The sequence below is a fragment of the Neolamprologus multifasciatus genome, chromosome 18 (genome assembly GCF_963576455.1).
Source record: "Neolamprologus multifasciatus chromosome 18, fNeoMul1.2, whole genome shotgun sequence".
Classification (NCBI taxonomy): Eukaryota; Metazoa; Chordata; class Actinopteri; order Cichliformes; family Cichlidae; genus Neolamprologus; species Neolamprologus multifasciatus.
This window is the reverse complement of record NC_140456.1, coordinates 16,612,037-16,631,999: the sequence shown is the minus strand read 5'-3', so window position 1 is coordinate 16,631,999 and position 19,963 is coordinate 16,612,037. Positions and strand designations below refer to the sequence as shown.

Here is a 19,963-nt window from a genome sequence, read left to right as displayed (position 1 = left end):
AACAGGAATATATTCCAACTAACTGTTGAAATTTCCTTTTTCTTTGTGTTTATTTTGAAAAACTTGAAATGGAAAACTTTTCACACATATTTCATTTTATACTATTACCGCCAGAAGTAAGGACAAATTAATGGTAGCAGGTAATAGAAGTGAGCCCATAGTAGGTTTTTCACTCTTCTTTTTTGATGTTAAATACTGAATATATTTCAGTCTGTGCTGGTGTAAATGTGTGATTGTGGCTGTTTGCTTAGTAGTGCCGTGTTTACATCTCTAAGCTTGTGTTTGATCCTGGGCTCTTTCCATCCCAGATACATGTAAGCTTTTCATGCTGATGATTAAGATTAAATGTTTATGCTCCAGGCCTGTATTTATTCTAGGTATTGTTGTTGTTTTATCTGGAATGAAAAGTTTACCGTCTAAATTAGCTTTCAGCATGTGATCTATTCATTAAATAGGATATTCAAGGACGAGTTAGAAGCCAACGTGATTATAAAAACATATCAACATTTGACTTTGTCTTTAAAGCAGTGTGGTTACTTTTTTATTCTTTGAAATTCTCAGCATTGTTGCATCTTTATGATTTTAGATGGAAAATATTTTCTCCATATAGCAATAAGATATTTCCTAGCACTGGCACGCTAGTGAACATGTTAGACAAAATTGCAGTCGAAAGCTTTATCAGTCTTGTCTGATCCGTTTGTGCATACTGGAGGTCTTAGCTTCTGTATCAACAGCAGTTTATCTGTTTGATCGATGAGCTCCAAGGTACAGGAAGTAAACTGAATACAAATTATTCACATACAAATCTCTCTAAACGGCGTAGCACCGTGTTATGCTCATTCATTTCCATCATAACAAAGCTTTCTACAGCCTTAAACATGTTTGAGGTGACGTTTGAAATACATACAATTTATTTCCTTATAGGTGTCTACGAAATGTAGGTAAATTTGCTTTTTCTGAAATAGGCACTTTAGGTTGCTTAAGGCAACTGAATTCTCTAATGCTTGAAAACTCTGGACTACTTTGTAAAAAACTTGAATCTGCAGTTCTGTCAAGTGGTATCTGCTCATCAAAAAGCATACATAATTTATATATAGCGTTCAGCTAAAACATTAAAGTCACCGATAGATGATGTAACATTGCATTGCATTGTCTGCTAGAAAACAATGAGGATTTGTGTGGATGCGACTGACGACCCACCTAAATATTGCTGCACACCAAGCATGCCTCTATGGCAAAAGCACTCCCAGGTAGCAGCAGCCTCCCCCTGCAGGATACTGGGTTTGCACCTCACAGCAAAAACTGCAAAGCATCCAGCTCCAAAAGATCCAACTTGATTGAGCTTCCGTACGATGCTCTAATGATGATGATGATGACAGGTTTCACAGAGGGCCCACTTCACAGCCACACTACAGGAGACGCCCAGAGGTCTAGTGTCCTGTGCCCAAGCTGTTCTGGGGGAAAGTAGACAGTATTATGCAATATGAAAAAAAAGTGTATTGCAGAGAAAAAACACATCCATACTATTTAACTTCACCCCCAACTGGGTGTGGCAGGTAGCTGCCGCTCCCTGTGTCTGGTCCTACCAGAAGTTTCTTCCTGTTAAAAGGACGTTTTTTCTTTCCACTGTCACCAAATGCTTGCTCATACGGGGTCATCCAATTGTTGAGGTTTTCTCTGTATTATTTTAGATCTTTACCTTACTATATAAAACAACTTGAGGCAACTGTTGTGATTTGATCGTGCTACAAATAAAACTGAAGTGAACTGAATTAAAATTGAATTGAACTGTGCTTAAGGATTTACTCTTTATCACTGAACAGATGTCATAGATTTAAAACTGTCTGTCTTTCTTTTTCTGTTTGAAATTTGCACATTTGTGTTAATCAGTGAATTCTCAGTGTTAACACAAAGTGTTTGAACAGGGCCAAATCTCTTCATAGCGCTACATAATGCCAGTACTTATTCCAGAGTCCAGGAATTTGTCTTTTCCTGTTGCAAGCACACATTGAGCAGTAGCTTACATATGAATCGGCTTTTATCTCAGAAAAGCATTTATGCAAGGTCATTTGCAGCAACTGTCACAGATTAAGTAGCAGCCATTGGATGAGAAGGTCATCTTTTTATTTCTGTTGTTTGACAGATTTTTGCTGCTGGATTTTTGCAACTCAGAAGAGAAGATGAGAAAAAAAGGTGAATCTGTCTGACTGTCACATACAAAAAGTGAGATGTTGGCTGTTGTTTTTTTTCTTCTTCTTCTTCACAGTTTAATGTTGCTTAAGGCTTTGAAACATATTTGTTTTATTGTATTCTTTTCTATAGAGTTTGTTGTCCCTTAGAATGAAACTCGGCTCGATATCTGCAGTTATTACAGCTCAGGTTGTGTCTCAATGATGTATACAAATACATCTGTTTGTGTTTCTGTGAACATGCCCACACTTTCATTTTGCAATCATTGAATGAGCAGTCCAAAGCCTTGATAACAGCACAGCATTTTGCTTAACAGTGGTTATAAAGTCTTAACCCACCCCCCACCCCGAAAAAGGCAAGACTAGAAAAAGTTCAAACATTTTGACATAATTTGTCTTATCTAATGGGTAACTTCTGGGTAACACATGGAGGTGTGTGTGTGTGTGTTGTGGGTGGGTGAGGGGGGGTTTGTTTTACACAAACAATGTGCGAATAGTTTTAGGTTTAGTGCTATTAAAGGAACTGTGCCAAGCTTATTAAGTTATTGAGATAAAAAATCTGAATGGAGACCCAGTAAATATTGAATCTTACAGTGTCTACTTATTTAAGCTATTTTTATAGGTTTGTTGTGTTTAACTTATTTTTTTTTTCAACTTTAACTTTTTTAACTTTTATTTGCTGTAACAAGAAATGTCCTAGCTTTGAATAAATCTTCTCTTATCTTGTCTTAATGAAGAGTACATAGCCTGAAGTACAACAACAATAACTAAAATTGTGTACTTTTTATTACCTAAAGATGAGAACTGTTGTGAAGTGGAGGAAAAATGTCCTGTTTAGAGTGACTTTGCCAAAGCTCTAGAGCTACTTTGTAGTTAATCAAATGAATAGGAGGCTGGTTTGATATCCAGTAGAGCGATTAGCAGTACAATACCTCTGAAGATACTAAAAGTAAACAAACAATATGAAAGTTTCAGTTTCATTTTCCAACTGCAGATCAAGCAGACCAGCAGCCAGTGTGAGCAAATAAATGTGTCCAAACACTGTGAAATCCTCTGTTTTCCTCCATTACTTTTTTGTAAAATTCATAGTTAGAGGGACTAAAGAGTATTTTATGTGCCTATATCCATACTGCCTGCTGTAATTGAGGTTCAGCAAAATTAAGAGGGTGTTTTTCATAATCATGTGATTCTGTTTTTTGTTTTTTGTAAAAGCTACAGGGAGGGATGGGCAAGAGAGCCTTAGATTCTTTTTGACCTCTTAGTGTGTTGATCTGAGGCAATGGTTCACCAGCCGAGTATCAGTTCCACCACAAGCTGATTTCCAATCCTTTGCAGAGATTTCAGTTTCCAAATCTTCGATCCATGCATTCAGCTTACATTGTGAACTCTGGCATGAAAGAGCAGATTATAAAATTGTGATGCAATTCCTTGTTTTAAACAGCCCTCTGTTGTGACATTTTCAGCAGGTGTTAGTGGAGATCCAGTATGTGAATTATGTTGAAGCTCTATAAAGCTTTGCAGCTGTAGAAAGTAAAAAATGCTTTCTATTCAGATTAAAAATGCGTCTCGGTTATTGAAAAGACATGATAACATCGGAGTTTGGATGATAGAGATCTTAAATCTTTCCAAGCCCTTAAGAAGCCCAACATTTAAATGTAGCATCTGTTCCTGCGGGGATGAAAAAGCGGTTACTCCATATTCTGCAGTGTTGTGACAAAGACTTTGGCTCTTTAACATATTAGGTTTCAATCACATGTTTTAACAACTGAAGCACCAATCTGCTTTTGCACTTTTTGGCTGTTTAACTATTTTTAGACTATAAATGGTAAATGGCCTGTATTTGTATAGCGCTTTTCTAGTCCCTAAGGACCCCAAAGCACTTTACACATCCAGTCATCCACCCATTCACACACTGGTGATGGCAAGCTACATTGTAGCCACAGCCACCCTGCGAGGCCGGACACTGGCGCCACCGGGCCCTCTGACCACCACCGGTAAGTAACGGGTGAAGTGTCTTGCCCAAGGACACAATGACCAAGACTGTCCAAGCCGGGGCTCGAACGGGCAACCTTCCGATTACAAGATGAACTCCCAACTCTTGAGCCATGATCGCTGTAAATATAAATAGTTACGCACATTGAAACTATAACCTTGAGATTTATATTTAAAAAATAAACCAAAAAAACGAACTCTGTTACATTTATTGACTTTGTTCTTATAGTCACAGTAACACTGTTACAAATGTGCTCGTGCCAACTTTTGAAAACTGTATATTGGAAAACAAAGTGCTTAGAGGCTGGGATCACACTTTTAATCTAATCAATAGTTCAGGGTCTGTTATTGTGTCTTCATCCTGGCACTGCCCCCTCCAGTGCAGTGTTGCATCTTTGCTTCTCATTCTTTACTTAATATATGCGCTCTTAAATGTCATCTGCTTTAATACCGTGTCCAGTTGCTAACTGGGTAATCTGTTCTCAGAGGTGCTTGCCAAATCTCCATAACTTGGGCACTGCATAGAAGGACTTGCTGTAATTGCTCTTTTTTAGCTCTGCATCATATCAGGGCGGTTTGCTTGTCATGGGAATTTTTTGCTGAACTGTCGTAATGATAGCTCATTACTTAATGTCCAGCACCGTTTAGAGTCACATAAAGTGGCAGCCGTAATCACGTGCTGTTTTCACATTTATTGTCAGACCAGGTAAAGCTGTGTTAAGAGTACTCTGAAGATTGCCAAAGGTTTCGCAGCCTCGCTCTCATGAATGAGAATGAATCAGTGTTTGTGACTGTGTATACATTTTAATCTAAACTCTTACAATCATCCCAGTGATCTGTTACAGTCAGAGCACAAATAATAGAAACTATTTTCAGTAAGTCTTCCAGGCGGATGCATTTGGTCACATTTCTGGCAGTGCTGCAAGCTTTTATGGATGAATATACAACACATTCGGTTTGAGTCCACAAAAACAAAAAACAATATATAACCAGATATCTACCATTTGAATAAAGTATTCTACCGTATATAGAAAAATGGAGGAATATAGATTATGACTTAAAACTTAATTGTATCACACATTACTTCATCATTGTTTCTATATGATGAGAAAACAGGTTCTCGTGATCACTAGTAAGTAGTGTTTATGACACAGACACATTATATTGTGTCCCTTATGGCACATAGTCCAAAGCCCAGAGGTGCTTGGGGCCTGGAAATTTTACAGAACATTAGTTAATAGTTTAAAGTCAAATTCAAAGGCTCCTTCAAAGAGAGTACAGTGCTTAGTAGTGCCTTAAATATTACTTCTCCTAATTAATATTCACTGCATTATGCTGTGCATTCTACCATCCACTTGAAAGCCAATTACTGCTGAAAAGTCTCCCACTTTCATGCTGCAACTGCAACAACAGGCTTACCTGCTAGTGTGAATTTAGGTTTGTTAATGTTAACACAGGATGTTATCAAAATATAGAAAATGGAAATAAATACAGTGTGAAAAGCATTTGCATTTTCTGAGTGTACGTCGAAAAGAGAATGCAGATGTATGCATAAGTGATGATGAAAATCATTATAAGATAAATACTGAATATTTATTGAGGTGTGTACGAATGTTTCTATGTTTATTCCATTAAGGGTGATTTATTCTACTTTAAATTCTAATCAAGGGGATTTAAATCTATTGAGGTTTTAAATGATTGTTTGGTTATAGTGAAAATATGTCACTATTGTTGCTGTTGGTGTCACAAAAGTTTCACTTTAATGTTTTCTGTTCTACTAATACAAGTGAGTGAAGGTAGTAGTGGTGCAGATCTTCAACAATCTAATGATCTGATTTGATTTGTTAGTGCTGTGATTTCATTCAGAGTCACATCTCGATTCAAAAGGATACTTCATGTCATGTAGAGCATAGGACCCTAAAAAACGAATTGCTTCTGTGAAAAGATGGCTAGGAGAAAGCCTTTTCTCTCTAAAAAGATCATGACAGCAGGGCTTAAGTTTACAAAGTTGCATCTGAACAAACGATAAGACTTCTGGAACAATGTCCTTTGGGGAGACAAGACCAAAATGAAGATGTTTGAGATGTATGCACAGTGCCACATTTGGCGAAAACCAAACGCAGCATATCAGCACAAAAACCTCCTACCAGACTCCTCTGTATACCAAAGTATTCTAGAGTCAAACATGAAGCCGTCTCTCTGACAGCTGAAACTTGTCCTGGGTTTGGGTACATGAAGAATCAGGGGAAATGATGGGAAGTGGATGCTGTTCTGTTAATGTTCTTTCTCTGCTAGTGGACAACAGCTTCTCTTCTTCTGCATAGGTACTTTGGGAAAGCCATCATTATCCAAAAGGCGTGCAGATGCAGGGCTTTTGAAGCAAAACACAATATATAGACAGTTTTTGTTTTGTTTTTTTTTTTTTGCTTCTCACAGTTTGTGGGAGTTTTTTTTTTAAGTGCATCAGTTTGTGTTCGACAGATTGTTTCATTAGGTAGTGCTCAAGTTCAGTGCCCTTCTCCTCTAATCTGTCATTGTTGTGAAATGTTTACGAAATGTAACTATTTGCACAGTTAATTATGAAGTCATTAAATGTGAAACAGTCCCAAATTCATTTTAAAATATTGCTTTTCCACCTTGTTTATTTGAACCATCAGTGGGGTTTTTTTTTTGTTGTTGTTGTTGTTTTTGGTGTTTGGGATTTAACTCACAATCACAGAAAATAAGAATCACAGTTCTAATGTATTGCATTTTTTCTAGCCATTATTAAAAAAAAGAAGTAACATTTCATCACATTAACAAAAGCCCAGCCCTTGCAGAGGAGGTTGGGTGTTGTTGCTGATCATGTGTTTTTCTACATATTGTCTTATCAGCAAACAGCAGAATTGGCTGTTTTTAGTGCAGGGACTGCCACATCTAATGCTCCCCACATCCATTATGATTTAATGGTTTCCTGTCACTTTACACAAATATGTATAAAGTACCAGAAACATTTAGCCAAATTCCTACTTGATTTCTGTTTCAGGCAGTAATTTGACGCCTCGGTGAAGGATTTTTTAGTTTGTCAGTGACTCTCACCTCGCAGTCATTGAGTTGCATAACCCTGCTCTGTGAGTGAAGCCATATTTAAACTCAGTGAAGGTCTCTAATGCTAAAGCACCATCCATCAATGTGTTTTTTATCCCATTAATCATTATCAGTTCTCACTGTGAATGCAAAGGGGCGCAGCTGAATCGTATTCATTTTCAAATATTGAGACAGGCACAAACCGCTTCTTTATCCAAACATCTTAATCAAGCTAATGACATTTTGACAAGGGATAAAATGAGACAAATACAGACGTGTCATGATGTTATGAGTTATTAAAGTGGCTTAATCTTGCTCTTATATTGTGGTGGAATAACAAAAATGCAACTGTCTTGTAGTTTGGAAATTGTTATATTGTAGATTTTGTTTTGGTAGACATGTTCAAAGCCTGTGTTGTGATGGGTAGATTTTAAAAGTGCAACAGCCTGTCACTTCAGGCATCATGTTCCATTTCCTTCTGCGAGCATTTTTAAAATTCCATCTCAGCTTTGACAAATGTCTTTTTTTTGTGGGTTTATGTGAAATGTATACCTCTGTAGTACTCTGGCTATAGGTTCCTATGGTTGCCAGGACAGAATATTGATGCCTGAAGGGCTGTGGTCTCATCCCTGGCAGTCCACCTATTGTTGAGATAATAAGTGATCCCTGAGTAGCCAATGAGTGATCGTCTTGTTTGGTCCCAGGAGAAATTGAAGGGCTTGTCAGAATGGTGAGGTGAACTTTTGACCCCACAAGAAAAATCACCAATTTCATTACTGGTCAAGCCTAAACTGTAATTATACACACAACAAATAAATGTTCTAGGACTGCTGCAGAAAGACTCTGAAAAGGGATTTTTGTATTGCTTGAAGCAAAAAGAAAATGTATATATGTGCTATAAATGCATATATATATATATATATATATATATATATATATATATATAACCTTTTAAAATTTTATATATATATATATATATATATATATAACTTTTTAAAATTTTTGTTTTATTTTTATATATAAAAGACAAAATGGAAATATCATCTATGATTGGACTGATACTCAGTTATAACTCAGTTATGAAGCCATTTTTTCACACTTGTTGTTGACATTGTTATAAATAGGTTAACATGTGGAAACTTCTGGAACACCATTGAACTCTTAATATGTGCATCGATGCAGTAAACAACCTGTGGCATTGTTTGAGCAAATGGTTGATGACACAGTGACTGGACAGTAGGTAGGAGCAGATTAAGGAATAATAACACAGTGATGGTGATGTCCAGATTGAGAGACTCCCCCTGTGAGCACAGAGACACAAACAAAGCAGCCATTCAGCAGTGGAATGGATCCTGACTACTAAAGAGGAGGAGAGAGAGCGAGAGAGAGAGCAAGAAATGGGGGAGTGGTGGGAGAGAGAGAGGGAGAGAGAGGATGCGAGAAAGAGAGTGAAAGGCTCCACACGGCAGAATATAAATCTGTATGTTAACAGGACTAAAGCTTGGGGTCTTGGAGCGGCTTTAGCGGTTATGCTGGTGGGGGGTGATCGTAAAGCGTCAAGAGGTGGTCATCCCTATTAACTGAAGATCTGTGCAAATAAGGAAGTGGAACCCGTGGAATCTGTGAACGCCGGTTGTCAAGCACACTGGTGGGCTGGTGGGAGGTCTCTGACCCCCTCATTTTCATTTCTGGAAGAAAAGAGAAGCGCAAAAGAGACACGAGGGAAAAAGCAAGGTGGCAGCGAGGGACCAGTGAGCCATTTCTCTCTTTATTACCTTCATTCACAAAACCATTGCATCCCATTATCATAGCGATGTAGAGGCATTCTCTCCGATTGGAGGAGGAAGGGTCCCATTGACTGCTCAGGCTTAGCACCTCTCTCCAAACGCTAGCCCTTTTCATTGCAGTGCCCACCCCCCCTCATCTCTCGCCTCTATCCTTACGCCTGCTATATTCTCTGTTCTTTCTTTTCTTGTCCCTTGTATTCTTCCTTTTCACACGACTCAGGAATCAGGAGGCATTGCGTTTGGGTAGAAGTGGCTGTTTCTGTCATTGTGTTTGGTGCCGTTACAAAGGACAGCTGAGCAGGGAGTGTGAGAGACAGCTTTGGAGATAATAAAACAGAAGCCTGAAAGAACAGGGGAGACCTGGGACTACAAGAACAGCTCAGTGGAATGCGAACTGTCATGAAAAGAAAACTGTTACAGAGACTGGCAACCCTTTTAAAGGTGGCTATTTATTGAGACCGTTACCACTTCTTGAGGGAATAAAGAAGCAGTGTGGCAAACCAACACTGCTGGTTGGTTTCTGCTATTCTTGTTGCTAAGCAAAGTCTCTAACCCGAAGTTCTTGGGGTGACAGTGCTGAGCATCACTCTACAGCCATGAAGGGAAGCTCAGAGGAAAGCATAGAGAGCGTCAGGCCCTCCAACCTGCAAGCTTTTGCTAACATGTCCACCCTACATGGCATGAGTCACATATTCGCTTATGGGCACATGACATTCCGCCGATTTCTTTGGACGCTTTCTTTCTTGGGTTCACTGAGCTTATTGATGCTGGTCTGCATGGATCGGGTGTCATATTATCTGGAGTATCCTCATGTCACTAAGCTGGACGAGGTGGCGGCAACAAACCTCACCTTCCCAGCAGTTACCTTCTGCAACCTCAATGAGTTCCGCTTCTCCAAAATCACCAGGAATGACCTCTATCATGTGGGAGAGCTCCTGGCCCTCCTTAATAATAACTACCAAATAGCCAACCCACACCTGGCTGAGCCTGAAGTTCTGGCCGCCTTAAAGGATAAGGCAAACTTCCTGAACTTTAAGCCAAAACTTTTCAACATGACTGATTTCTATAACCGAACTGGTCATGACATCAGTGACATGCTGCTGCAGTGCACCTTTCGAGGAGAGGACTGCCACCCGGGGAACTTCACCACAGTAAGTAGCCAGGGGTTCTTGTGCTTGTCCTTTAAGCTGCTGTAATCCTGTCTCGTTTCCTGCTCGTTTTGATAGTCTGTCACTTTATTTTGCATCTGGATAAGTTTAGACCCAGTTTCAATGTGACTTTGTAGTTTATTTGGAACAGATGTCTTGCTTTAGTTTGTGTTTTTACTACTCTATAATGTTATGAATTATATCTTTAATAAGGATAAGGTCCTGAGATGAGATACCGCTATTACTTGCTCAGTGATCTCAGAAGACAGTTTGATTTCCAAGAATACAGAAAACATATGTAGTGTGTGTGTTCATCTTGAAGGAACCTATATTTTCCATGATGGGTTTCATTGAGGTCAGATACACAGTTTAAGTGCACGTAAACCTTTGTTTGGGCAAATCAGACACTTTAGTCACAGTGTTGAAATTAAGCCTCCTAACTGATTATTATTTTGCAGCTGTTTTGTATTCAAATGTTCTCTGTTGTTGCTCTGAGTGATCTGTTTTCAACAAGTAATTTCTCAATTGTCACACAAACAATGCAATGTAACAGATTTATTTTTGTTTAATTTGAGAAGTTGTTCAGGAGAGGTGTTCTGATGCCGAGCTATCACCAAGCATCCATACTCTGTGCTTTGATTCATTCCACACTTCATTTGGCAGTCACACACAAACTCTTCATTTACTATTCGGTATGAATGAAATTCACTAAACTGTAAAGTGCCCTTCTGCTTGTGTGGTAATAGGAGACCCTCATTCATTTAAAACATTGTGTATAGTTGGTAGGAAAGGGAATAATTGGAAAGTCATTTACAGAACATATGCTTTGTTCAGCCATTTAGAGTGACAGACTTAATTATTTAAAGCAGAGACCTGGATCCAGGTAATATGGAAATAATTGCCTTGTCCAGATGTTTAAATCTGTCAGGTGAATCGAGTTGACTGGAAATAAATTGTAAGAGTGGAACAAGTAGGCAGTTCTGTCTGGCATCAGCTGATGCAATGATGTCTCCTCAAAGATCTGAACACACCCAAGGACTGCAGCTGCGTTACACTGTGAAATGTGTCTGCATGTTCTTAAAGAGTGACTCCTGCACAGGCAATGTGTTCTTACTGTTTTTCATTGTGGTTTACTGGAATCCCAGTTTATTATTGTGATTAATATTATGCTCTGAGCATTTTCCATATAAGGCAACCTGTGATCTCCCTGTTTGCTGTTGTCTAGTGCGTTGATGGAATTTCAAGCTTAATCAGCCTGTTTAATTGTTATTAGCTCATTTTGTCTGAGTGAAAAACAGACCCAAAAAGCAGCAAAACCTGGGCTTGGTCTGGTGTAGCCATTATTTGATATAAAATAGACTTCTGTACATGGGCCAGTGAATAAATAAACAAATAGGTGCAGCCTAGGGATAAGCTGCAATATCAACTGTCTCTGTTTCACTCCCATTTCCTTATTTTAAGGTATTTTACTATTCTCAGAGTGCCCGTGTCCTTTATTTCATCTCTTGCAGTGCAGGTTTGATAGAGTAACACTTAACTTACACTGAACTTGCTAATCTTTCAGTTGAATCTATCCACTCAGAAAAATATGATTGCTTATCTATGTTGTATCTTTAATCAACTCTGAAATAACTCCCTCCCTTCAAGATGTCCAGTTTTTAAGTGAGTGATGGTACTATCTTCAGAGTCAATCATACTTCTTCTCTGCTGAAGGAGGAGATAAAACCCAAATGTAATATTGCCTTTCAGGCTTGCTTCTTTTCAATTTATGTCGCAAATATTGCGAACTGGGGATGTCTCCATTTACATGTTTGTTTCTGAGCAGCACTCAAGAGTGTCTTGAGAAGCAAATCGTTCATGGGAAGCTAATTGCTGTTGTACGGGTTGATTGAAAATGCTTGCGGCGTCAAATGAGCTGTTAGAAAAATTTAATAACTTTGGTTATGCTGCACGTTGGTTTTTCGTTGCCAGGTAAGTACGGCAGATCCAACAGTAAACTTCCACTTGGCTGAGGATAGGTGTGCCATATTTAAGCAGTCTTATTTGTATCCATTAATCACTGTTGTATGTTGTTTGGATGGACCGGTCAAAGCAGTGCAACACCCCTCGGCTGTGCTCGCAAATGGGTCTGTCAGGACTTGGATTGGTGACAGTATGCCATACCCATCTAGCAGAGTGTTTGTTGCTGTATCTTAGAATCATCTCTCACAAGTAAGTGCAGAAACTGCTTCCTGCTCACTAATAGAGTGACTAAGTTCATAACCTGCTTCAGTGCACTGGATGCTGCGAAAAGACCCAAATTAATCATCAAACTCATAAAGCAGGTTGGATTAGGCTGGCTTGATATCATAATATATCATCATTGAATTTATTTGTTTTTTTCTTTTTAAAAATCAGTATTGTGGTGGCTGTAGCTTATATTCAAATTCCCCCCACAGACATGTTGAGAAGCAGATTTACAATGCAAAGGACAGTGGGAGTGATGAGCTTTGACCTTGAATAAATGAAGGAAGAATCCCATTAAGTCCCGGTGATGATGCAGTTGGGAAACAAAGCATTCAAGATGTTTTGCATTGTAATGGATTGATGGGCAAGAGGAGAATGGTAATTTGTAATTTGAATACTATTAAAAACTTTAATCCCTTTTAATGATTTTATGAGGCATATATTAGCAGTTTTGCAAAGAATTTGGATTCTTCTTATCTCATTGTTTCCTGCATTTAAATTTTAAAATAGCTGCTGCAACACTGACAAGCTTTTTTAGTTTGAAATTCAGGGACGTTTCAGTTTCTTTGGAAATATTGTGCACTTTGAGTATCTGCAACCTTGAGTCTCGTGCTTAAATTCATTGTAAAGTGAAGTAAAAACATTCTCATTATAAATCCCACCTCCTAAAGTGATTTAATATGCAATCATATCTAAAGAGAAATCCCCTTTTAAAGTTTAATTTAACAAACTGGGACTTATTTATGTCTATATTTATTTGTATAACAGAGTTATATTTCTAATTGAGTTTAAAAAGGTGTGTTCAAGAAAGTGACCTTTTTCGAAATGCATTTATTGAGTTGCTGCGACTCTGTAAGACCTATGACTAACACTATGTAAATGGCACCTTGGTCGATGATACACTGCAGCTAGTGAGCAAGAAGTTGATTATCATAATCTGATGGTGTGGATGTAGTGCTCCATTCTTAAGTCCTGACAGGTTATGACAAGTCCTGATGGGCTACATTTCTGTCAATTTCTTACAGAGTGTGTGAAATCTGTATTCATCATCACATTCTGCTGAAGCTCAGTCTTTAAGATGTGAGTTGTCTTTCATCTTATAATCCCGATGACAGTGGGTGCCAAGGGTATAAAACACGGCCAGGCTGACACTATATGACTTGGTCTAAAAGGTCTAAAAATTTGGAAGAGGTCCTCGAGTCTAATTTTCTGCCTATGAACAGCCTGACGCTGGAGACAGACAGTATTTTCAGGCTGTTGCATTGTTGGAATATACGTGCACTGTATGTCAGCTTTTGTATTTATATTGGCTGATGGGTTCAAGTGTCATAAAACCAACTTGAAGTCATTAAAAAACAGTCATTGTTTCCCTGTTTGTTGAGCAGGTTCTTTTGTTTACAGTACTCTGCGACAGCTGAGTTGGCGGAGTAAAATATCACAGTTCAGCAGATGGTGATGCAGATTCTGTTACTAATAACTAATGATTAGCTATAAAAACGCGGCAATATGTGTCTTTGTCCCAAGTGTTTAACAACCTAAAAAATATCAATATTTCATTTTTTTTTATATATCATGAAAAGGAATCAAACTGAAAACATAACACTGACATGTTTTCTCCTAATAAATGTATTGTTTCTGACTTTCATACATGATTATCTAGCATTGACTAGCTGCGTCTTCTTGTCTAACAAATGTTCCTGTTACAATTAGGTCCAAAATTGAATTTATTTTACACCTCTGTTCACTACCAAAGTGGATTTTAAATTAAACAATCAAGTTATGATTGAAGTGCAGACTTTCAGCTTTATTTCAAGAGGTTTAACCAAGAAAACAAAAAAAAAAAACCAATCCATTAGCTGTTCAGGAATTACAGTCATTTTTTTTATACATGGTCTCCCATTTTCAGAGGCTAAAAATTAATTGAACATCCTAACATATTTATTTATGTAACCAGGACTGTATTTATTTGTATTTAACAAGAAATGTGTGCTTTATTGGGTTTAGATCAAGTGACTAGTTAATCTTCTACTGAAGAATGAGAAACTCTTGGATTGGTTTTGATTTTGCTTTGGGTCATTATCCATTTGCTCTGTGAAGCTCTTTGCATTCAGCATTTGGCTGATCTTCATCTGAGTGTAGCCCTGCACACTTCACAATTTATACAGCCAGCTCTCTTATCAATAAACACTAGTGACACAGTTCCACTGGCAGTCATACATGTCCACACATGTCCAATACCATGTTTAACAGATAATTCTGTATGCTTTTCACCTCCCATCGCTCTGGTTCAAGCACATTTTGGTTTCATTGGCCCATAGAGGTTTCTTTAAAGAGCCAGGCTCTTTTAGTTGTTTTCTGGCAAAGCCTAATCTGGCCTTCCTGTTCTTGAGTGTAGCCAGAGGTTTTACCTTGTTGTAAACAGTCTTTATTTCCATGAAGGCATTTCTTAATTGTAGACTTTGGCAGTGATACACTTGCTCCACAAGACTGACATCATTAGATGTTGTGAAGTTGTTTTTTTAAAGTAATTCTGTCATCATCCACTTTTGTCTTCTGTGGACTTTCTGAGCTCTTTGGTGTTGCTGAGTTTGCCATCGCACTCATTAAAAAAAGAACTAGATTATTGATTTTGCTATCTTTATTGTAGTTTTTCAGCCTAATGATGGCCCCACTTGCACTGACACCACTTTATATTTCATATTTAAAATAAGAGTAAAAAGCTAAAAAAGTTTAAAAAAAACTAATTCAGCACTTTGAATCTGATTTTATGTCTGCTTCACTTATCATGAAATAACAGGGGAATCTGCCTCACCTGGACATGAAACTCCTTGTCAGTCAATTGCCCAATTAATTTGGAGCCTTTGAAAAGGGGGTGCCATGTATAAAAATGGCTATAATTCCCAAATAGCTACTGCAATAATTTTTGAGACCCCTTGAGTTAAAGCTGAAAATCTGCACTTCAGTTAGATGAGGATTTTTTCCATTTAAAATCAACTGTGGTGCACAGAGGCAAAACTACAAAAAATGTGTCTCTGTCCAACACATTTTGGACCTAACTGTATTTAAGAAAAATGTCCCAGCTTTTAAATCTGTGTATGATTCTATCATTTATATTTGTTTCTGTCTATTGTTAAATGCTCTTACAATCTATTTATTGGAGCGTTTTCATTAAAAACAACTGCCAGTGTAGCTAGAAACGGTGCTGATGACCGCAGTATGAGTACACAAACATAACGGTGAAGGGTGATAATTATGTGATTCATTACTATGCATTCTGCTTAATTATTACACACAGTCCTTGAATCCATTATAAGATTTTTCATTAGTATAGCTTTGTAACTGAACATTACATCACTGCTTTTCCTGCTGTGCCTGCTGTCGATGTGACTTTTGGGCTCCAAAATATTTGTATTGATTGCTAAAATCCAGCACCAGACAGGCTTAAATCAGCGTGCATGCTCAGAATTTTATTTGCTTATCTTCTTACCGTATGTACATGCACATAAACACAGGGGCTTGTCTGCAGTCAGAAACATGGCAGCTGACACTGCCACATGAAAAGCCTTACGTACACACACAGAGAGCAAGCAACAACGCTTCATAAAACCGCTTCCCGTAAAGTACAAATTTAAGCAGTAAAATATCAAGCTGCTCCAGCAGCCACCGAGTAGACCTCCTGTAGTCTTTTTGTTAAGTGGGTATGTGGGCTGACTGTGTGGAACAAAGCTATCCTCACTCTTCAGCTGGACAGAACGAGTAGTCTTTAAATCTGCATCATTAAGCCAATTGGTTTTAGAAGGGGGAAAAAAACTAAATGTGTGTCTCCACGCTGTGCTACTAGCTGCTCGGCAACAGCAGCTGATATGTGAAGGCGAAGCGGCAGTGTCAGGAAAGAAGAAAACAAGACACTCCACTGAGTAATGTTTCATGAGTTTTATAAGAGGTGTTGAGTTATGAAAACTTATCAGAGTATAGCAGACACACTCTGTATAAACTCAGGAGAAGATGGAGATGGGAAAATCAGAACATGGGCATGTCTGAAAAGTAAGATAAATTGATGTTTAAATATGGCTAAGGTGCCGTGCATTTTTCAAAGAAAAATCTGTGAGTGCCGCTGTGATTCTCAGAGCTGACAAAATAGAATATATTCTTACCCTTTTTAGACAGAAGTTTGTGGGATTTAACACATTTCCACGTTAAAGCGATCCTCATGTCACTGTGATGTGGCGGTCCCTTATGTGGATACACACAAGGAAATGTGCTAAGAGTTATTATTTTTATGGTCAAATATCAGCCACGCGTACTTTTTCAAATACACCACAGTCACCAAGAAATACGCAGAATGGTACATGGGCATATTTTCTACAGCAAGCCTAATTGGAAGCTTATGTGGGGATAAAGTCAAGTCAAAAGTCTGTGCACATGCTCGGCTTCATGAAAGTAAAGATGAGTTGCTGGGACTAGTGGTCAAAGAAGTAAAGTTTCAACTAGTGTGCAATTTAACGTCACTTTAACATTGGCTTCTACTTCGTGTTTGATGAACAACAGTATTTCAGGAAGGAAGCAGTTACAGAAAGAAGTATAGGCCTTTTTTTCCCCCTCAATTATTTAAAAGTAACAACCCAGATCTAAGAATAAATCCACGATACCTTGAAAAAAAAGAAAAGAAAAAAATTGACAGGCCATAAGAAAAAAAATATATCATTACACGTGAGGCATTTACTTTAGAGTTCATTAATGTTCAGCAGTTTGAAGCATCTCCTGAAATTCACAACAGGCAGAGGTGTTACAAAGGCTTTACCTGCCTCCAGGCAGAGGGGCTTACTGTCTACCGCCCTAAAAATAGACATATTTATCATCAGTGTGTATCTTGGAGAGAAAAGATGTAGCCAGTAGTAGCACAATTGCACATTTAATATAGGGAGTTAACTGCTCATTGGAGACAATGATTCCCTAATTTTGTCCTCTAAAGCAGTGCAGTGTGCTATTCTGTACAGAAGCACTGTCCTGAGGATAAGCTCAGTGTACAAGCACAAGTACAGTTATCTTCTGTCTCCCCTAACCTGTAAGCTTTATGGAATACTATAGAACTAGATGAAACACTGACATCAGGCTAATTGTGCAAATGCACAATGACAGAAATGAAGCAGATAGCACGTCCAGCTACAAAGACACCGGCACAGCTCTGACTGCAGGCGAATCCATCCTGGGACATCTTTGACCCTGGCTTTGGTTTTCTCATAATTACCGGTTTTTGTTAGGTTTTTTTTAAACATTATACTGTCCCTTCACATTCACATGTTTATGTTGTCCGATAAATAGGCTTTATTCATATGAGATAAACACATTATTTTCTTTTGAAACATCAGCAGTGACATTTTTCAATATGACAAACGCTTGGCAGTGTTGTCTCAGGAAGGCTGAAACTGTCTAGCCTGGATGCAGTTTTTGTCACTTCTCCCACCGAAGATGGCTATTCTCGTCTGCATTCCAGTCGGTCCGTTCACTGAGCTTAATGTCTGCCGAGATTGCTTCGTGTCAAAGCTCGCATTTGGCATCAGCAGATAACGTTAGTTATGACAGCCTACAGCTTCTGCAACCAAATGGCACGTGTGCTGTAATATTCTGTGTAATGCTCTTATTAATCAAAAGTTTCTTCTTAGTGACTTTAGATTACACAAAAGGTGATTTCTGATATGAACTGTTTTATTTATTTATTATTTAGACTAAGATGATGCTAAATTAGACTTGGATCATCTGAAAATGATTTGTTCTATTCAGTCCTCAGTATAATGTTGAAACACACAAAAGGAATAGGAGTATTTCTAGTTTTGTTGATAGAAATGTTCACTTCATCTAGAGGCAGTACTTCATCACTAGTTTAGATACATTGAGATAAACAGAAGCTGAAATACCAAGCCGAGAACTTCTGGTAAGTTGCAGTTATCATATATAAAATGCTGATGTTGATACGAGAAAGGCTGGCATTCTTCTTGGAGACTTTAATAATATAGAACTTCTCAGAAGTGAACTGAAAGATATTTGCTTCTTTAATAAAGAAGCAAATAAAATAATAAAAGTAATGCAAGCATAAAAGCTCTTCTTTGATGGGCTAATACTCAAAGCCAAGGCTAAATAATGCCATGGCTTGTTAGAACAAATGTTAGGAGACAGGTATACGCGCTCCAAAGCAATTTAAATGGCTGACAGCTTCATAAATCTCATCTTCTGGATAATTTTGCAGCATCCAATCAGGAAGAGTTGTCTCTGGCCATTACATGCCCTTCCCTTTGTGTCCACTGTCCCAGTCACTTATGGAGTACCTCATGGCTTTAGTTTAGGCCCCATTATATTGCCTTTATAAATATATACCTTTAGGCTCTGTCTTCTGCCATCAGAATCACAAAAAATGCAAGAACGCTGAATGACAGCAAGATGAAAATAAATTGACTTGGTGTTTTCCCCCAAAATTGTTACTCTGGGGTAGCCACCTGGGGTGGCTGCATAGCGGTACATTTTATTTTTTTCTTTTTAAACTTGCTGTCATTGTTGATCGACACTGTAATCTCACAAACAAATGACCTCTGTGATTCTGCTACTGAGGCGTGTTGCTAAAATGAAGTAATCTCTGTCAGCAATATGAAAATTTTTATGGTCGCAGCTCATCAAGGCTTTGCAACTGTATCAGAGTATTGGCCAGTCCCAGCTGTCTGGTCTAATCAGAGCTGGTCCAAAATGCTGCAGCAACACTCCTCACAGAAAAACAGACTGCATTACAGCAATATGAGTGGCCCTGAACTGGCACCTGATTCTTTTATTGTACTTTGTTAGGAAATAATCCAGGCTTCTTAGATGCTCTAATCATTTGCTTTCATTTAACCACAGTTGAGGCTAGTGGATAAGGGTAATCATGACAGTGGCAGCTTTGGAATAGCCTTCAGCTTTCAATCAAACATTTCCCCTCCAGTGATACATTCATTCAGTTTGATTCGTTTTTTAGTATCTTACATTTGTTTCTTTTACAAATTTCATTCTTTTATCCTTATATTTCAGCACATATTTAGGAATGCTGTACACAGCATTTTGCCACATTGTCATTTTTAAATGTGCTAAATAAATAGTGTTTGTTTGATATCTGCTACTTTTTGTATTAAGGTTTGTTATGTAGTAGAACATGAAACTTCTGTTTTATAAAAGTCTTGAAGTGGCGTCCCAGGCCCTACTTCTTTCTATAAAATTGACCAGCGTCGTGAATTAACATTTACATTAAAGAGATTTCTCAACAGGAAATTTATATCTGTGCTCTGAAACGTGAAAATGGGTATTTGTTCGAGTATCACTCCCCCTGAGAAAGATGACACCACCAGAACAACAGCTTACACCTTGAAGCTATGTGTTGCGCCATTATATCTGCAAATGGAAAAGAGCACGACTCATTCAGTTTGCTTGAGGCTGTTATTGTCATGAATTTTTGATCCATGTGACCCTAGGTAAAGTATTATCACTTAATTAAATTATTTGTAGGACCGTGTGTTATTACTGCAGAGAGTACAAT

General features: G+C 38.1%; 1 protein-coding gene across 2 annotated transcripts in view; it reads left to right on the top strand.

The window, feature by feature from the left end:
• Positions 1–8,355: 8,355 nt before the first annotated feature.
• asic1c (acid-sensing (proton-gated) ion channel 1c) overlaps positions 8,356–19,963 on the top strand; it is a 99,768-nt gene continuing 88,160 nt past the window's right edge. The window contains exon 1 of one of the 2 annotated variants that reach the window (XM_085139873.1): positions 8,356–10,185. In XM_085139873.1, the coding sequence (XP_084995999.1) occupies positions 9,631–10,185 (555 nt within the window). In that variant the 5' untranslated portion in view covers positions 8,356–9,630. The remainder of the gene's footprint in view (positions 10,186–19,963) is intronic. The other variant, XM_085139872.1, reaches the window with a different exon arrangement.